General features: G+C 45.1%; 1 protein-coding gene across 1 annotated transcript in view; it reads right to left on the bottom strand.

Annotated features, from left to right (window-relative positions):
- ccdc120a (coiled-coil domain containing 120a) overlaps positions 1-17,500 on the bottom strand; it is a 29,426-nt gene that overhangs the window by 2,271 nt on the left and 9,655 nt on the right. The window contains exons 4-6 of the mRNA XM_039800472.1: positions 9,783-10,302; positions 8,458-8,707; positions 154-394 (exon numbers count right to left, since the gene is read on the bottom strand). Coding sequence (XP_039656406.1) covers positions 154-394; positions 8,458-8,707; positions 9,783-10,302 — 1,011 coding nt within the window. The remainder of the gene's footprint in view (positions 1-153; positions 395-8,457; positions 8,708-9,782; positions 10,303-17,500) is intronic.

Genomic DNA, 17,500 nt, shown 5'->3' with positions numbered 1-17,500 from the left:
TCAACACTACAATATCGATATTGAGGTATTTGGTCGAAAATCTTGTGATATTTGATTTTCTCCATATCGCCCAGCCCTCCTTCTGACCACGCTGATGTTGGTTCGAGTGTCTGATTGGCAGACGGGGTCTGTACCTGTACAGGTGAGTCCTACCTGCCGTGCAGCGGGTGTCCGTGGAACGTGGCCGAATGCGGCAGCGTCTTTTTGAGATGACTAGTCTCCGTCTGATAGGTCGCCTGCTGGATGCCGCCATGAGTCCTCCGTCTGCCGTGCAGAGCTCCTCCCCCTCCGGCCTGACCTTTGACCCCCCCGTTGGCCTTAGTGTTGACCTTTCCGTTGGCCTGGTTTTGGTGGGTGGAGCCTATCGTGTTCCTCAGGTACCAGTCCCTCAGACCTGACAATCACAAACAATGGAGGCAACCGTTTACGTTTTAGTCAAGTCTTATGTCTGCACCTTTTCTTTATCTGACTCTTATTTGTTTTCAGTAACTGTGTCTGGATTTATAACAACAGATCTCTATTAAATCAAAACTACCTTTTTTTGCAATTTAATTCAATTTTATTTATACTGTTAAATCGGATCATTTCCACGCTTTCTATTCATTGTCTCTGTGAGCAGCTGGGCAATGCATTCTGGGAGCGTTAAGTATCGTTAAGGAACCGGCATCGAAACTGAGGTATCGAAATTGGCACCGGATCGAAAGATTTTGAACGATACCCAGCCCTACTCGGGTCTAATCTGACCCATTTAAAAAAAGTTTCTAAATCAGAAATTTGGGTTTCTTTCAACCAAAAAAAAATAAAAATAAAAAATAAGGTAACGTGGATGGTTCCCTACAGCGCTCTTCACAAGTTAAATAAATGATCAGTTCACTACTTTCATTGAATTTGGGTGTTTTTATTCAATTTTATAACATTTCGGAGAAGAAATGATAATAGAATGCTGAAAAAAAAAGTGACAAAAATGTTGAAAAAAAACCCTCAAAAACGTTGGGGGGAAAAAACAACAACAAAAATGTCAAAAAAGTCGACAAAAATTATGAAAAAAAGCAACAAAGGTGTCGAAAAAAAAAAAAAAAGTTCGTCAGCCATCATAGAAAAAAGCACCCAAAAGGCCGGATGAAGTGATAAAAACATAAACAATTTTTTAGAAAAAGTGGTAAAAAAAAAAGAAAAGTGACAACAATTGTCTGAAAAAGCGTCTAAACGTTGAAAAAATTGACCAAAACTAGGTGTGCCAAAATTTATTGTGAATCTGAATTTTTTTTTATCTGAAATTTTGCGAGGGGCCGGATTTGGCCCACGGGCCTCGAGTTTGACACGTCTGGTCTAGAGTTTAGACCTGCTCCATCTGCAAAGTGTCCTGAGATAACCACTCTATATCCTTTACAGAGACCCAACAATCCTCCCAAAAAGCAAGCACTCGGTAAGAAAGAGAAAAGAAAAACTTCCTTTTGTCCTTGGGTCAAATTATACCCTACATCAGAAATATGGGTTTCTTTTTAACCATATTACCCAAAAATAACCTGAATGGTTCCCTGCAATGCTCTCCGCAAGTACAATTACTGATCACTACTCTCTATGAATTTTGAGCGTTTTATTTAATTGTATAGCATTTGAATAAAAATGCAAATGGTTTAAACGGTATTCTGACTCAACTGTGACATCCTGTACACCAGTCTGTGATTATCCATCAACATGCGTTCCTCTAATATTAGTCAAAATGATTCCTAATTTATAAAAAATGAGGTATAACTTCATATACACGAGGATTATTGACCATGAATTCCAAAAAATGAGAAACTATAGTGGTTAGAAGTTGGGGTTAGTGGAAGTGGAAGTGAAATAATGAGTCAAAGGTTGAAAAAAAACGACAAAAACGTTGCAAAAAAAGGGGCAAACATGTCAGAAAAAGTGTAAAAAATAAATGTTTTTTGACCCGAGAGGACACGGTCGGTGGGAAGACCCCACAAGGGATAAGAGAAAGAAAGCTGGCTGTCCGAATAATAACCACATCTGTGTATTTGAACGCTGTTTGTTGCTGAGTTGCTGTAATTTCGTCTCGTCTCTCTAGTCCAGGTGAAAGGGTTATTCTGCTCGACCCCCAGCAGGTGGCGCCCCACCCTCAGGCAGCAGACAGGCAGACAGCTTCTGCTGTAGTGACCCAGTTTCATCTCCACATCATTAAAGATGCAAGAGTCTTTTTTGTTTATATCTTCACAGATTCTGATTTTTTTTTTTTAAAGCGCCCATATTCTGCTCATTTTCAGGTTCATAACTGTATTTTAAGGTTGTACCAGAATAGGTTTACATGGTTTAATTTTCAAAAAACACCATATTGTTGTTGTACTGCACAGCTCTCTCTCACTGCTGCAGATCCTCTTTTCACCTGGTTTCTGTTTTAGCTACAGAGTGAGAGCTCTTTTCATCTTCTTCTTCTGTACTATCTTTGATTGCACTCGCACATGCGCAGTAGCTCAGATGTAGAGCATGTCAGCTAGCTAACTCTAGAGACAGTAAAAGAAAGGCTGTTTCTCCAACTTTGGTCAGTTACAAGGCAGGATTAGCTGGGAGACTTCTTCTAAATGAGGGCGCACATGGAAGTAGTTCTTTGGTAGATTATGGTGAACTTGTGTGTGTTGTAGCAGTGCTTTGCTATTGAGAATGACATAGCATGCTAGCTTTAGCATGCTAATGCTAACGCTACGAGCTAACGGTTGCGGTTAGCCAGCTCATTTCGGACTGTGACGTCACAGTCTGAGCCGATTTTGACCAGCTCACCAGGAGACTGAAGGCAGGACACATTCAGAAACCGTATCTCACTCAGAACACCATGGATGGATTTATTTCAAAGTGTGTATGTGTGTGGAAGCACCAGAGACACAAAAGAACACCCCAAATCACCAGAAAAAGTGATTTTTTTCATAATATGGGCAATTTAAAAAAAACGCTGAATTTTGACAGATTAAGATTACCGTAAAACTTCAAATAATAGCCGAGTCCCAAATAGACGCCTGTCTCTTTTAAACGCCTGGTGTGACAACAGATTTGGGTAAATAAAGGCCTGGTCTCAAATAGAGGCCTGGTCTGTATTTTTTTGTTGTTTTTTTCCGTGTCGGGTTGTATTTGATCTTTTAAAACGCGTCAGATCGTTTGTTCTTATGTTTTGATTTGATTTCACGTGACAGACGCAACCGTTCATAAACGACTCATCACTATGGCAACGTAACAAACAGGTTAACGAACTTTCTTTTAGTCTTTAGTCTTTTTCTTAAATTCTCTCGATACCACCGTGGAGACAAAAAGAAAAAAAGTATGATTTGACATTTAAGCTGACAGTTGTCAAATTTGCCGAACAAAACTCGGGAGAAGCAGCGGGCAAGGCGTTTCTCGTTTGATCCTAAGAGAGAATGGTGTAAACAGGGTTCGAAATGAGGGGGGTCTGGGGGGGTCCCGGACCCCCCATAAGTCATTAGGGACCCCCTATAAGAATTTATTTTTAGATTTTTGGGGGGTCCCCGACAAATATTTTTAACATTAAAAATGATTGTGAAAATTATAGGTCTTTAGTGACGTTTTATATTTATAACAATAATTTATTTATTTCCTAGCGCGATTGGGCAGCAATCAGGGCAGCTAATAGCATCACAGATTGTTGTTGTGGTCCTCCGCGCGAAGTACAGTCTATGCGCGCGACACCGTTTGTTTATTGTTGAACAGCGGCAAAAACGAAGCCTCACAAAGAGTGAAATCCCTAATGAAAATCCTGTAAGTGCTTCGATTATGTTTATATCTCCATAATAATTGCTTATTATAGTAAAATATTTGGAGTTGGTGTTCCTATATCAAAAGTTGCATTAACTAACTTAGATACCCAGTGTAACATAATGATTAGAAGAGTGCGTTTGTCAACGTTTCTTGCTAGATGTATGTGTATGAAGCATAGGTATGAAGCCAAATAATCTGCCAGCTAACAGCAGACATATAGCAGTTAGACTAGTTATTCAAAGCTAGCATAACAACCTGATTTAGGTAACTTAGTTAACTTCCTTGCTCAAGGAAAGAATGACCTGTTATCCACTTTGTCATGTCAGGGATTTATATAAGGTGCTGTAACTTTGTTGCTCCAGAATTAAAGGGTTACCTGTTAGATTATAGCCAATCCACTTCTCCAGACACCACTACAATACTGGGACTAGCCCAAACCATGAAAAACATCCCAAGACCATTATCCCACCTTCAAAATATGTCAATATAATTTTGCCTGCAGTATATAGAGTAGCAAGGTAGTCTTCAGTATTTTTTATAATTACATTTTAGGGGACCCCCCCAAGAGTCCTAAGTCATTTCGAACCCTGGGCGTAAACATAAAGCAGAACTGCAACGTCTGTTTCCGAGGAAGACGACGAAAGGGCCGGACTGCGAGGTGGAGGGAGGAAGAAGGTCGGTGAAGAGCTGGAGGTGAGCGTGTGTGAGTGGATCCACAGCAAAGCATCTCAGAGTCTCACGTAAAATGATCAGAAATACGAATAATACGAATTAAAAAAAAAATTAATATAATGTGGTAAACCTCCTATTGTCAATTAAAGGCCTGTCTCATATAGACGCCTGTCTCAAATACAAGCCGGTGCATTTCGGCGAATTTGGGTAAATAGAAGCCCGGGCTGTTATTTGTAATTTATTTTATTTTATTTCTATCTTTATTTTTAATTGAATACATACTGTGTACATATACTTATACTTATATTGTTTATACCTATACTTATATTGTTTAATATTACATTTAGAGAATGTGTGATGTGCACCAACAACACCAAAACAAATTCCTTGTATGTGTTAAAAAACGTACTTGGCAATAAAAACCCTTTCTGATTCAGATTCTGATTCTGAAGTTTTACGGTAAATCTGTTTTGCTGGCGGTGGCCCGGGTTGGCTCAGTGGGTGGAGCAGGCGCACGTATACTGAGAGGCTTACGCCTCGACGCAGAGGTCCAGGGTTGGAATCCGACCTGTGACAATATCCTGCATGTCTCTCTCTCCCCTCTCTCTCTCTCTCCCCTTTCTCACCTAGCTGTCCTGTCAAAATAAAAGGCAGAAAAGCCCCAAAAATTATCTTTTTCTAAAAAAAATAAATAAATACAAATCTGGTCACTGGCGGAGCGTCAGGGGGATGTGAGGGGGTGCTGCACCCAGGTCTGGAAAAATGTGGGCATCAATAAACGGAAAGCTGAGTTTGTTCTGAGCATTTTGATATGAAACACATCAGGGATCAGTTATATACAAATACCCTAAAAAGGTGAATTTGAGAAGATATATACAGTATCTCACAAAAGTGAGTACACCCCTCACATTTTAGTAATTATTTCATTATATCTTTTGACACTGGGACAACACTTTACGGTACTATGACGTATAGGTAGAAAGGTATATATGATGGTGTGCGGGGTATGGTGAAGGGTATGTGATGATTGTGGGGGTATTGGTGAAGGGTATGTGATGATGGGGGGTATGGTGAAGGGTATGTGATGATGTGGGGGGTATGGTGAAGGGTATGTGATGATCTGGGGTATGGTGAAGGGTATGTGATGATGTGGGGGTATGGTGAAGGGTATGTGATGATGTGGGGGTATGGGAAGGGTATGTGATGATTGGGGGTATGGTGAAGGGTATGTTGAGTGTTGGGGGTATGGGTGAAGGGTATGTATGTGGGGGATGGTAAGGGTATGTGATGGGGGGTATGGTGAAGGGTGTGTGATGATGTGGGGGTATGGTGAAGGGTATGTGATGATGGGGTATAGTGAAGGGTATGATGATGTGGGGTATGTGAAGGGTATGTTATGAGGGGTATGGTAAGGGTAGATATGATTGGGGGTATGGTGAAGGGTATGTGTGATGTGGGGGTATAGTGAAGGTATGTGATGATTAGGGGTTATGTGAAAGGGTTATGTGATGATGGGGTATGGTGAAGAGTATGTGATGATTGGGGGTATGGTGAAGGGTATGTGATGATTGGGGTATGGTGAAGGGTATGTGATGATGGGGGTATGGTGAAGGGTTGTTATGTGTGGGGGTTATGGTGAAGGTTGTGTGTGATGTGTGTGGGAGGGTAGTATAGGGGAGGTATGGAGGGTATTGTGAGGGGTTATGGTGAAGGGTATGTGATGATGGGGGGTATGGTGAAAGGGTATGTGATGATGTGGGGGTTATTGGTGAAGGGTATTGATGATGTAGGGTATGGTGAAGGGGTATGTGATGATTGGTATGGTGAAGGTATTATGTGGGGGGTAGGTGAAGGGTTATGTGATGATGGGGTATGGTGAAGGGTATTTTGGTGTGGGGGGTATGGGGGATGTGATGAGGGGGAGTATGGTGAAGGGTTTTGATGTTGGGGTATGGTGAAGGGTATGTGATGATGTGGGGGTATGGTGAAGGGGTGTGTGATGATGGGGGGGGTATGGTGAAGGGTATGTGATGATGTAGGGGGTATATGGTGAAGGGTATGTGATGATTGGGGGGTATGGTGAAGGGTATGTGATGATGTGGGTAGGTGAAGGGTATGTGATGATGGGGGTATGGTGAAGGGTTATGTGAGTGGAGTATAGTGAGGTATGTGATGTGGGGGTTATGGTGGGGTTGGATGATGGGGGGTTTATGGTGAAGGTATGTGATGATGGGGGTATGGGGGTATGTGATGATGGGGGGTATAGTGGGTGTAGTGATGATGTGGGGGTATGGTGAAGGTATGTGATGATGTGGGGGTATGGTGAAGGGTATGTGTGATGTGGGGGGTATGGTGAAGGTATTAGAGGTATTGAGAGGGTATGTGATGAGTGGGGGTATGGTGAGGGTATGTGATGAGTGGGGGTATGGTGAAGGGTATGTGATGATGGGGGTATGGTGAAGGGTATGTGATGATGGGGGGTATGGTGAAAGGGTTGATGATGGGGGTATGTGAAGGGTATGTGATGTGGGGGGTATGTTAAGGGTATTATGATGTGGGGGTATGGTAGGTTTGATGTGGGGGTATGGTGAAGGTATATTGGGGGTTATGGTGAAAGATGAGATGGGGGTAAGTAGGTATGTGTGATGTGGGGGGTATGGTAGGGTTTGTGGGGGGGTATATGGTGAAGGGTATGTGATGTGGGGGTTAGGTGAGAGGGTATGTGTGGTGGGGGGTATGGGGGGTAGTGTGATGTGGGGTATGAGAGGGGTATGGATGAGGGGGGTATGGTGAAAGGGTATGGGATGATGGGGGGTAGTAAGGTGTTGTGATGGGGGGGGTATGGTGAAAGGGTTGTATGTGATGGGGGTTATGGTGAAAGGGTATGTGATGATGGGGGGAGTATAGTGAAGGGTATGTTGATGTGGGGTATAGGTAGAAGGGTATGTGATGATGTGGGGGTATGGTAGAAGGGGTATGTGATGATGTGGGGGTATGGTGAAGGGTATGTGATGATGTGGGGGGTATATGTAAAGGGTAGTTGATGATGTTGGGGTATATTGAAGGGTATGTGATGATGTAGGGGGTATGGTGAAGGTTATGTGATGATGTGGGGGTATGGTGAAAGGGTATATGATGATGTAGGGGTATGGTGAAGGGTATGTGATGATGGGGGGGTATATTGAAAATTAGTGTGATGATGTGGGGTATGGTGAGTTAGGTTGTGATGTTGGGGGGTATGGTGAGAAGGGTATGTGATGATGTAGGGGTATGAAGAAGGTATGTGTTGATGATGGGGGGCCAAGGGAACTTTATCAGGATGCATAGTATCTGGATCCATGAAATAATGGCCTTTCAAAATAAAAAGTCTGCCTACCTCTATGGGAATTTAACATAGGGGTGTACTGATTTAGTTTACCAGCAGTTAGAGCATTAATTGTTGTGTGTTGAGTTATTTTGAGGGGACAGCACATTTACACTGTTATACAAGCTGGACACTTAATACTTCACATTGTAGCAAAGTGTAATTTCTTCAGTGTTGTCCCATTAAAAGATATAATGAAATATTTACTAAAATGTGAGGGGTGTACTCACTTTTGTGAGATACTATATGTAAAAATGCCCTTATACCTCAGAGGGTTAAACAGCTTTGTGACGTAACCAGGGCCGCTCGATTATGGAAAAAAATATAATCACAATTATTTCGGTCAATATTGAAATCACGATAATTTAAACACGATTGCTCGTTGACTTCTGGAAAGATGTTGCAATTATTGAAGTTAAAAAACCAGTGGGAAAAGTGGGAAACTTGCCGTAATACTTTTCCTATTTAAACTTTATCTTTTCATTCAGAGCACGAGAGAAAATAAGAGTTTACTTGCAAAACGTAACGAGCTAAATAATAGTTTTTCTCGATTATTCTGTTTTTGTGATCATTGGGAGCCGAAAATCATAATCACGATTACATTTCGATTAATTGCACGGCCCTAGACGCAACAGGAAGTGGTTGGTGCTTACCTTCCAGGGCGAGGGCCTTGTGGAGGCTCCTGGTGGCGTCCTCCAGCTGAGCGTCCTGGGCGGGCGCCGGCGGCTGTGGCGGTCGGGGGGGCAGCAGGTGGGGGTGGGGGTCCGGCTGGATGGCGGCGGACAGAGGAGGATTATGGGTATCGGTCTGGCTCTGCTGCACCGGGAGGAAGGGCCCGCAGGATTTGGTGCGGGTCACTTTGACTCGGCGCTGGTCGCGGTAGGTTGGTGGCGCTCCCTGAGGCTGCTGGGACGACACATAGACAGTAAGTATATAAGAATGGACCAGCAGACCCCGAGTCTCTGGACGGAGACCAGTGAAGGATATTAGAAGCACTTTTCTGGTGATCTCTTGCTTTACTGAGCAGCCTCCAACTGAGAGAGACAACGTAGATGTGACGTGAGCAACCTGTCTGAAAGTGTGAAGTCTTCTGGTAGCTGTGCCGAGAGAAATCTCAATCATTCCCAATCTTACAGAGACGGAGAGCGTAGGTATATGTAAGGAGATAACATAGGCACAGGCTAATTACTGATCACTAACATGCTAGTTAACATTAGGAATTAAACCTAAACAGCTAATGGAAGTCCAAACTGCCTGTGAGCTTCTCCTGTACTATACGGTAATTCCTCTACTGTGTGACAGTAAGTCTCGTGGTTATGACCCAATCGTTAGCCTATTGTTATAAAAGCGTCTGCTACGGAGCCATAACGTGAGCTACAAGGTAATGGAGCCTTTTATACATTGTCGTGTTTCTTTAGAAATAAACAACGGACAAATAGAGTCTTTAAACTCTTCAGAGCTAAAGTTATTCGCTGTCAAAGTGGCGCCAAAATGAATGGGAGTCAATGGGATGCTAACGGGAGGTGATGGCTTGGTAGCATCAAAATGGCCCTTGGGTACAACACACAACCAATAATCAAGACTGGAATTTCTCCGAAGTTTTTGTTCCTTTTCAATGTTTTTGTTGCTAATGGAAGTCCAAACTGCCTGTGAGCTTCTCCTGTACTATACGGTAATTCCTCTACTGTGTGACAGTAAGTCTCGTGGTTATGACCCAATCGTTAGCCTATTTTTATAAAAGCGTCTGCTACGGAGCCATAACGTGAGGTACAAGGTAATGGAGCCTTTTATACATTGTCGTGTTTCTTTAGAAATAAACAACGGACAAATAGAGTCTTTAAACTCTTCAGATGTAAAGTTATTCTCTGTCAAAGTGGCGCCAAAATGTATGCTGGTCAGTGGAATGCTAACGGGAGGTGATCTCTTTGTAGCGTCAGAATGGCGCCATAGGAGGTTCGAGTTCTGAAGCGAAGCTTACCCCCTTGGACGAGCAGCCGTTGTAGAGCAGCTGCTGGTGGTGCTGCGACGTGATTGGCTGCTGGTGGTGGTGCTGCGACGTGATTGGCTGCCGGTTGCTGTTGGGCTGGGACTGCTGTCGCTGCAGCTGCTGCTGTTTGCCCCACACGTAGTCCAGCAGGACCTCGCCGTACGCCGCCGCTCGGCCGTTGTTATTCGCCCGCGCCGGCGCCCGCGTCCGGCCGTCGGCGAGCGTTTCGGAGCTCCTGAACGCTCCGGCCGTCGCGTTCGTTCCTCGGGACCCCGCCAGACCGTTTACCCACAATCCCGCCTGCCGCGGGTCCTCCTCCGGGAGGTGGGTGCGCTCCAGGCCGCCGTCGTAGGAGCTGTTACTGTGGCGGGCAGCGTTGGCCCTGAGCACGCCCTCCCCCCCCGCTGGTCCTGGATCAGAGGGGACGGAGGAGGAGGAAGAATCCTGAGAGCGGGGGGGCGGGGGGAGGGGGAGGGGCTTGTGGGTCTGAAGAGTCTCTGGATGGTCGGTCCTGAAAGAAGAGCGGGACAGGTGACGTCAGTTTAGGGCTGTGCTCGATTGAAGAAATTCTGTGTCGACTAACACTCATTCAGTTGTACCGACTAATCGATTAGTTGATTTAATCGACAGATCTGTAAATCTGAGTTTCTCCACTAAGAGTCCTGCTAAAAGCACCACTTTAATTCTTGTTTACCAGAGATGAGCTCGTACGTTTCTTGGAAATAAGTCATTCAGCAAGAAAACAGCATCAGACATGACTAATGGACTAAAGAGATCTAAGTTGACTAAGACCAAAACCAACGATTAGTCGACTAATCGACTAAGAGGGAGCAGCCCTACGTCAGTTAAAGGGACACTCCACCGTTTGTTGAAATAGTTCTTACCACGGTCTCCCCTGGCTGTAGATAGGTGGGCCAATGCATTTTTTTGTCTCAGTGCAAGTAATTAGGTTGTTTTTTTTGGCTCACTTTTACTCACAACATGCTAACTGGCAACATAGGATTCCATTCACTACGCTAAGCTAACTAGCAGTGGCGCTGCCGGTGTTGCACCGGACTAAAACAATGCGTGCACAAATGCGTTGGCCTACCTATCTACAGCTAGAGGAGACCCCACCTATCTACAGCTAGAGGAGACCTCACCTATCTACAGCTAGAGGAGACCCCACCTATCTACAGCTAGAGGAGACCCCACCTATCTACAGCTAGAGGAGACCTCACCTATCTACAGCTAGAGGAGACCTCACCTATCTACAGCTAGAGGAGACCTCACCTATCTACAGCTAGAGGAGACCTCACCTATCTACAGCTAGAGGAGACCCCACCTATCTACAGCTAGGAGACCCCACCTATCTACAGCTAGAGGAGACCCCACCTATCTACAGCTAGAGGAGACCCCACCTATCTACAGCTAGAGGAGACCTCACCTATCTACAGCTAGAGGAGACCCCACCTATCTACAGCTAGGGGAGACCTACCTCACAGCTAGAGGAGACCTCACCTATCTACAGCTAGGAGACCCCACCTATCTACAGCTAGAGGAGACCTCACCTATCTACAGCTAGAGGAGACCTCACCTATCTACAGCTAGAGGAGACCTCACCTATCTACAGCTAGAGGAGACCCCACCTATCTACAGCTAGAGGAGACCTCACCTATCTACAGCTAGAGGAGACCCCCCTATCTACAGCTAGAGGAGACCTCACCTATCTACAGCTAGAGGAGACCCCACCTATCTACAGCTAGAGGAGACCTCACCTATCTACAGCTAGAGGAGACCTCACCTATCTACAGCTAGAGGAGACCCCACCTATCTACAGCTAGAGGAGACCTCACCTATCTACAGCTAGAGGAGACCCCACCTATCTACAGCTAGAGGAGACCTCACCTATCTACAGCTAGAGGAGACCCCACCTATCTACAGCTAGAGGAGACCCCACCTATCTACAGCTAGAGGAGACCTCACCTATCTACAGCTAGAGGAGACCTCACCTATCTACAGCTAGAGGAGACCCCACCTATCTACAGCTAGAGGAGACCTCACCTATCTACAGCTAGAGGAGACCCCACCTATCTACAGCTAGAGGAGACCTCACCTATCTACAGCTAGAGGAGACCCCACCTATCTACAGCTAGAGGAGACCGTGATGAGCCCTATTTCAACACACGGTGGAGTATCCCTTTAATGTGAAGACCGTGGGGCTAACTGCTAGGCTAAGGCCGGTTACACGCTGCCTGCGTGGCGTGAGCGTGGCGTGGTGTTTTCTACGTCTTTACACACCAGAAGGTGTCTGACGCGGCGCTGCTGCTGCTGCTGCTGCTGCTAGCCTCGTCTGGACACATGGATGTTTCCCATAAACATAAATATATTCTGATCTGATTACAGCAAAGACAACATCGGCAGTATTGACGGCAAAATAGGCTCCAGAATATTTCCTTCTGTATTGACAGGTGACATATTAGAAAATCTATCATTATTTATTATTATTATTTTAAATTACATTCATATATATCTGCATTTATATCAAAACCTCGAGACTTTCAAACATCAACATGTTATTTATTAATATGTATTCGTGTCTAAACGACATATTAACATCTTTTCCTGTTCTATGTTGCCTGGAAACGCTTCCAACACGCTTGGGTGTCTCTTGACAAATAGGCGTCGGTCCTATTTCTAGCGCGCACGCGCCTGAGACGTGCGCATCAAACTCTTTTTGACTACCTAGGTAGCGGCCGGAAACTCACTGCCCCGATGTGAGTCGAGCACAGATAATTGGGAGGTTGGTTTTAGGAAGGGGGAACAATTGTTGTTGTAAAATTGTATATTTTAATGTTTTGTATTTCACTTGCATGGCATTTTTATTGTGTTAATGACCTGTTAAGGGACTACGGGCGGAAAATAGCACTTGTGCTACAACCTGGCACAATGCATCTCTCCTTGTTCTTATGCAAGGTTAATGTTAACTTGTGCATTGTCCCTGTTTTAAATAAAATGAATCTGAGATTTGAGTCGCGCGTGCGTCACTTTGCAACAAGTAGCTTTTTGAGCTAACGCACAATCCATGAGCTAACGTTAGCAATCAAACAATCATAGCTAAAACGTTTTTTGAAATGACTGCTAGCTACAAAATTAGCAATCAAACACAACAGAGGCTGTCACTTGAATGGCGTTTTGAGCTAACGTTAGCAATCTAACAATCATAGATAGCTAAAATGTTTTTGAAATGACTGCTAGCTACAAATTAGCAATCAAACACAACAGAGGCTGTCACTTGAATGGAGTTTTGAGCTAACGTTAGCAATCTAACAATCATAGATAGCTACAACGTTTTTGAAATGATTTCCATCTTCTCTTAAGATAAAAGTTTATTATTTTATGGATTTCACGAATTTCAGTAAGACACGTTATGCCGTAAACTGTTTAAATCTGAGCAGCGGGCAGTGACAAATGTGAAGACCGTGGGGCTAACTGCTAGGCTAACCGTTAGCAAAACTGTTACCAGTTAACTGTTAGTTACTGGCTGGTCCTAGGATGGTGAAAGGCAAAAGCCTGGTTCTGCCTGTTCCTCGCCGTGTCTAAACTGACTCCTGGAATAACTTCTGTTATGATTCGACAATAGGAATAAAACTGAATTGAATTATATCTCCGTTGCAGAGGAACAACTCGCCTGCAGCTTTTATTTTGAAAGAGCTTTTGAGATAACAGGAAGGGACGGAGTCAGGCGACTTTATACCTGAGATCTAATCACAATGTGATGCAGATTATCTCCTATCTCATCTTATCGTCCCTACAAATGGCTACAGCATGTGCTCAAGAGGGCCAGCAGTTCATTACTAAAGGCCGTGCGTGTATGGTTCGTGTGTGTGTAAAGGTCTGTCTGCAAAAATGCATGTGTGTGTTTGTGTGTGTCTGTCCTCTGTGTGTGTGTGTGTGTGTCTCTGTGTTCCGTGTGTGTGTGTGTCCTGTGTGTGTAAAAGTGCCCTGCCCTCTGCAAAAACGTTCCCCAAAAAATCGTGCCCAAAAGTGCCCTGTGTCTGTGTGTGTGTGTGTGTGTGCGTGTGTACGTGTCTGTGTGCGTGTGTGTGTGTGTGTGTGTGTGTGTGTCTGTGTGTGGTCTGTGTGGTGTGTGTGTGTGTGTGTCTCTGGTCCAGGAAATATGGAAACGGAAATCCCAGAACCCAGGAAACCGAGCCCAGGACCCACAACCCCGGACCCCAGAAAACCCACAGAAGGACCTGATCCCACACAACTGGACACAGACAGACAGGAGGACAGACAGACACACAGGACAGGGAGGAGGACAGGAGGACAGGAGGAAGGACAAATGGAAGGACAGGACAGGAAGGACAGGAAGGACAGGAAAGAGGACAGGATAGACAGGAAGGAGGAAGGAAAGAAAGGAATGGAAGGAAGATGACCGAAGAACATAACAGGAAGAACGGAACAAAGGAAGAACATGGACGACACAGATGGAGGAATGGACAAACACCCACACGAACGGAAATGAAGAATGGAATGGAATTGATCACCAACATAAAGAATGGAATGAATGGAATGAATGGAAATGGAAATGAGGAAGGAACGGACCAGTGAAGAGGAATGGATGAATGGAAAGAATGGAGGAATGGAAGAAATGAATGGACAATGAACGGGAAAGGAATGGAATGGAATGGAGGAGACCGAATGGAGACCGAGGAACAGGAATGAAATGGAAGGAAGGAATGGAATGGAATGGAATGGAAGAAATGGAATGGAATGGAATGGATGGATGGAATGGAGGGAATGGAATGGAAGGTGCGGTGGTAATCAGTGCGTGCAGGCATGTGCGTCTCCAGGCCCAGTGCGGAGTGCGCATGCGTGCGTGCATCAGTGCGTGTATGCATGTGGCTCTGCGTGCCTGTGCATCAGCGTGCATGCATGCGTGCCTGTGCGTGTGCGTGCGTGGCTCAGGCGTGCATCAGTGCATATGCATGCGTCTGTGCATGCCGCGGTGTGCGGTTTTGGTGTGCCTTCCAGTGCGTGCGTGCGTGCGTGCATGCAGCGTGCATACGTACATGGTGTGCAGGAGTCGTGGTGCAAGGTCTGTGGTGAGGCGTATGTGTGGTGATCAGCGTGCGTACGTGCAGGGGTGTGGCGGTGGCACAAAGATGAGAGTGTGGTGGTGTGGTGTGTGCGGTGTGGTGATAGGTGGTATAAGTACTGTGTGTATGGTGGGGTGTGGTGCGTGGTGGTGGCATACGTGCGATAGACTGGTGGTAGGTGGGTGGGGGCAGAGGTGATGCAGGTGGGGGAGTCAGGCAGTGGGGGGGGGGGTGTTGGTGGAGGTGCGAGGAGGGGGTGAGGGGGGTTGTGGCGGGAGAGGAGGGGGGTGGTGGTGGTGTGTAGGAGGTGTGGGGGGGAGGGGAAGGGTGGGGGGTGAGGGTGAGGGGTGGTGAGGGGTGAGGTGAGGGGGGGGGGGGGGGGGGAGGAGGGTGGGAGTTGAGGGGTGAACAACCCTTCATGTTAAAAGTCACGCGAAGTCTTGCTTTATCCCCATTAAAAACAACCAAATAAAATTTGGAATAGAAACAAAATTAAACAAAAATAATAAAAGAACTGATTTCGATTGGTAATGAAAGATTATAAACCGCTGTGATGTGAGCAAAAAATGGAGTGATCCCACATCCTCACCGCGATGGCAGCCGCCACGGAGTGAAGGTGTTGTGGGAAGTAGGGCCAGTGCAGCGTGTTTAGTTCACTATCTAAATCCGGGTTGCCCAGTCCTCAACCAACTTGTCCTTTCTCTTAAATATTTACCTCCACCATCAATCCCAAGTCTCTCCTATTGGCTGAAATTTACATTTACATGAACTGGGTAGATCGCCCATCTTAAAAATACGTTAGCTGGTAGACAATAATACGTGCTGTGTGTGTGTGTGTGTGTGTGTGTGTGTGTGGGGGGGGGGGGGGTACGGGGCGGGATCGGGGGGCAAGGGGCAGCTGCCCTCCACTGTGGCCTTGCCCCAGCCGCCCCTAACCTTGGCATTCCAAAACTTTGCTTGTAAAAACAAACTGCCACTATGTGCACAGGCTCTTAAAACATTTAAACAAACAATTAATTTATATTAATCCATAATAAATAATAATTGTAGATGTAATCTTAGCCCCCCCCCAATGCCAGTGCACGTCCATGCATCAAACGTGCAGAGGCCGTCGCAATATCCAGCTCGCACCAGCGAGTCTGCTGCGGTGGGGGCCCTGCATCCCGGCAAAGACTGGAGCGACCGAGCTGCCCCCCCGAGCCTCTAAAAGTGAAGTCTGTTTCCCAGGTGAAGTTAAAGCACACGTTTCATCTTAAAGTTAAATTTGTAATAATTATAATGTCTGCTAAAGGCGAGTCAGTATCAACAACAGCGCGTCTATTAGCCAAAAGTCAAATTGCTCCCCTCGTGGGTTGTAAGCGCATTCTGCTGTTTGATTAGTTTGATTTCAGTAAAGACAAGAAGAGCATAATACAGAATATTACAAACTGGCATGTTTGAATTCATAACGTTTACAGAGGGTCGCCGTTTCGGTGGCGTTACGTTACAACACACCACACAGAGCTTGCTGAGACCGATCATTTGTATATGATTAGTTAAGGAGTAGGCTACTATAAAATCCACTTCTCTCTCACATATCATGGCAACGGCTGCACAAATTAAACCAGGCAACATAATTTTACTGTCAAACTGGGAAAACAACAAATACAACGGGATTAAGAAGGCTAGTCTAAACATAACTGATGTGTGCATGTAATAAATCTCGTCTGATGTTATGTTTGTTAGGCTACTTATTAGCTACAGGGCCCTACAGTGTAATGTAATACAAGGGATAACAAGAGCTTTTCACATCTTGAGTTTTGTAGGCGGGAATAGCTGGAGATATTAGCTGAAGCCTAAAAGTGGGGATATTGCCAGCCAAGAAAAATCCTGAGTAGTGCACAGGAGGAAGAGGGAGGAGGGGAAATGAAGAAGGAGAAGACAGTAAACTGGAGAGACCAGGCAGGTCAGAGCAGGAGAAGACCACAGAAGGAGATGCAGAAATGAGTGAAAGAGAAGAGGGAAAGGAAGAATTGACAGTGAGGGATGAAGAGGAGGCTGCAGCTTCCAGAGAGGGACAGAGGCAGAGAGTGATCGGGAGGATGAAGATGACAGAGAGGAAGAGGGAGGCTGCAGTAACCCCTGGACCATATGTATGGTTTATATTCTCCTTACATATAAATTCAGTAACAGTAACATAACATGTCCTGTGACATGATGTGTTTTCAGTTTTTAGCTATTTCCATTCTGTTGTATATGTTATAGGGTTAGATATGTAAATATTTACATATACAACAACAGTTCACTCTTCTCAAGACACTTTACAGATAGAGTAGGTCTAGACCACACTCTTTAAGTTACAATGACCCAACAATTCTCCCAAGAGCAAGCATTTGGTGCAACAGAAAACATCAGACATATCCAGGGTCTGTGGTCGCTGGTTACATACAGATGGATACAGATATAGAGAATTATGATTCATAATAATGGTAATTATAGTAACAAAAAGATAATGGAACTATGAATAGAAATAATAGTTGTAGCAGTTTAGGGCGTAGCAGTTTAGGGCATAGCAGGGCGTTATGGGTTAGTAGGGCATAATCAGTTTATGTATGAGGGTTTCCATAAACCGTCTTCCCCGCCACA

This window comes from Perca fluviatilis, chromosome 5 (genome assembly GCF_010015445.1).
Source record: "Perca fluviatilis chromosome 5, GENO_Pfluv_1.0, whole genome shotgun sequence".
NCBI classification, from domain to species: domain Eukaryota; kingdom Metazoa; phylum Chordata; class Actinopteri; order Perciformes; family Percidae; genus Perca; species Perca fluviatilis.
This window is presented reverse-complemented; position numbering and strand designations above follow the sequence as displayed.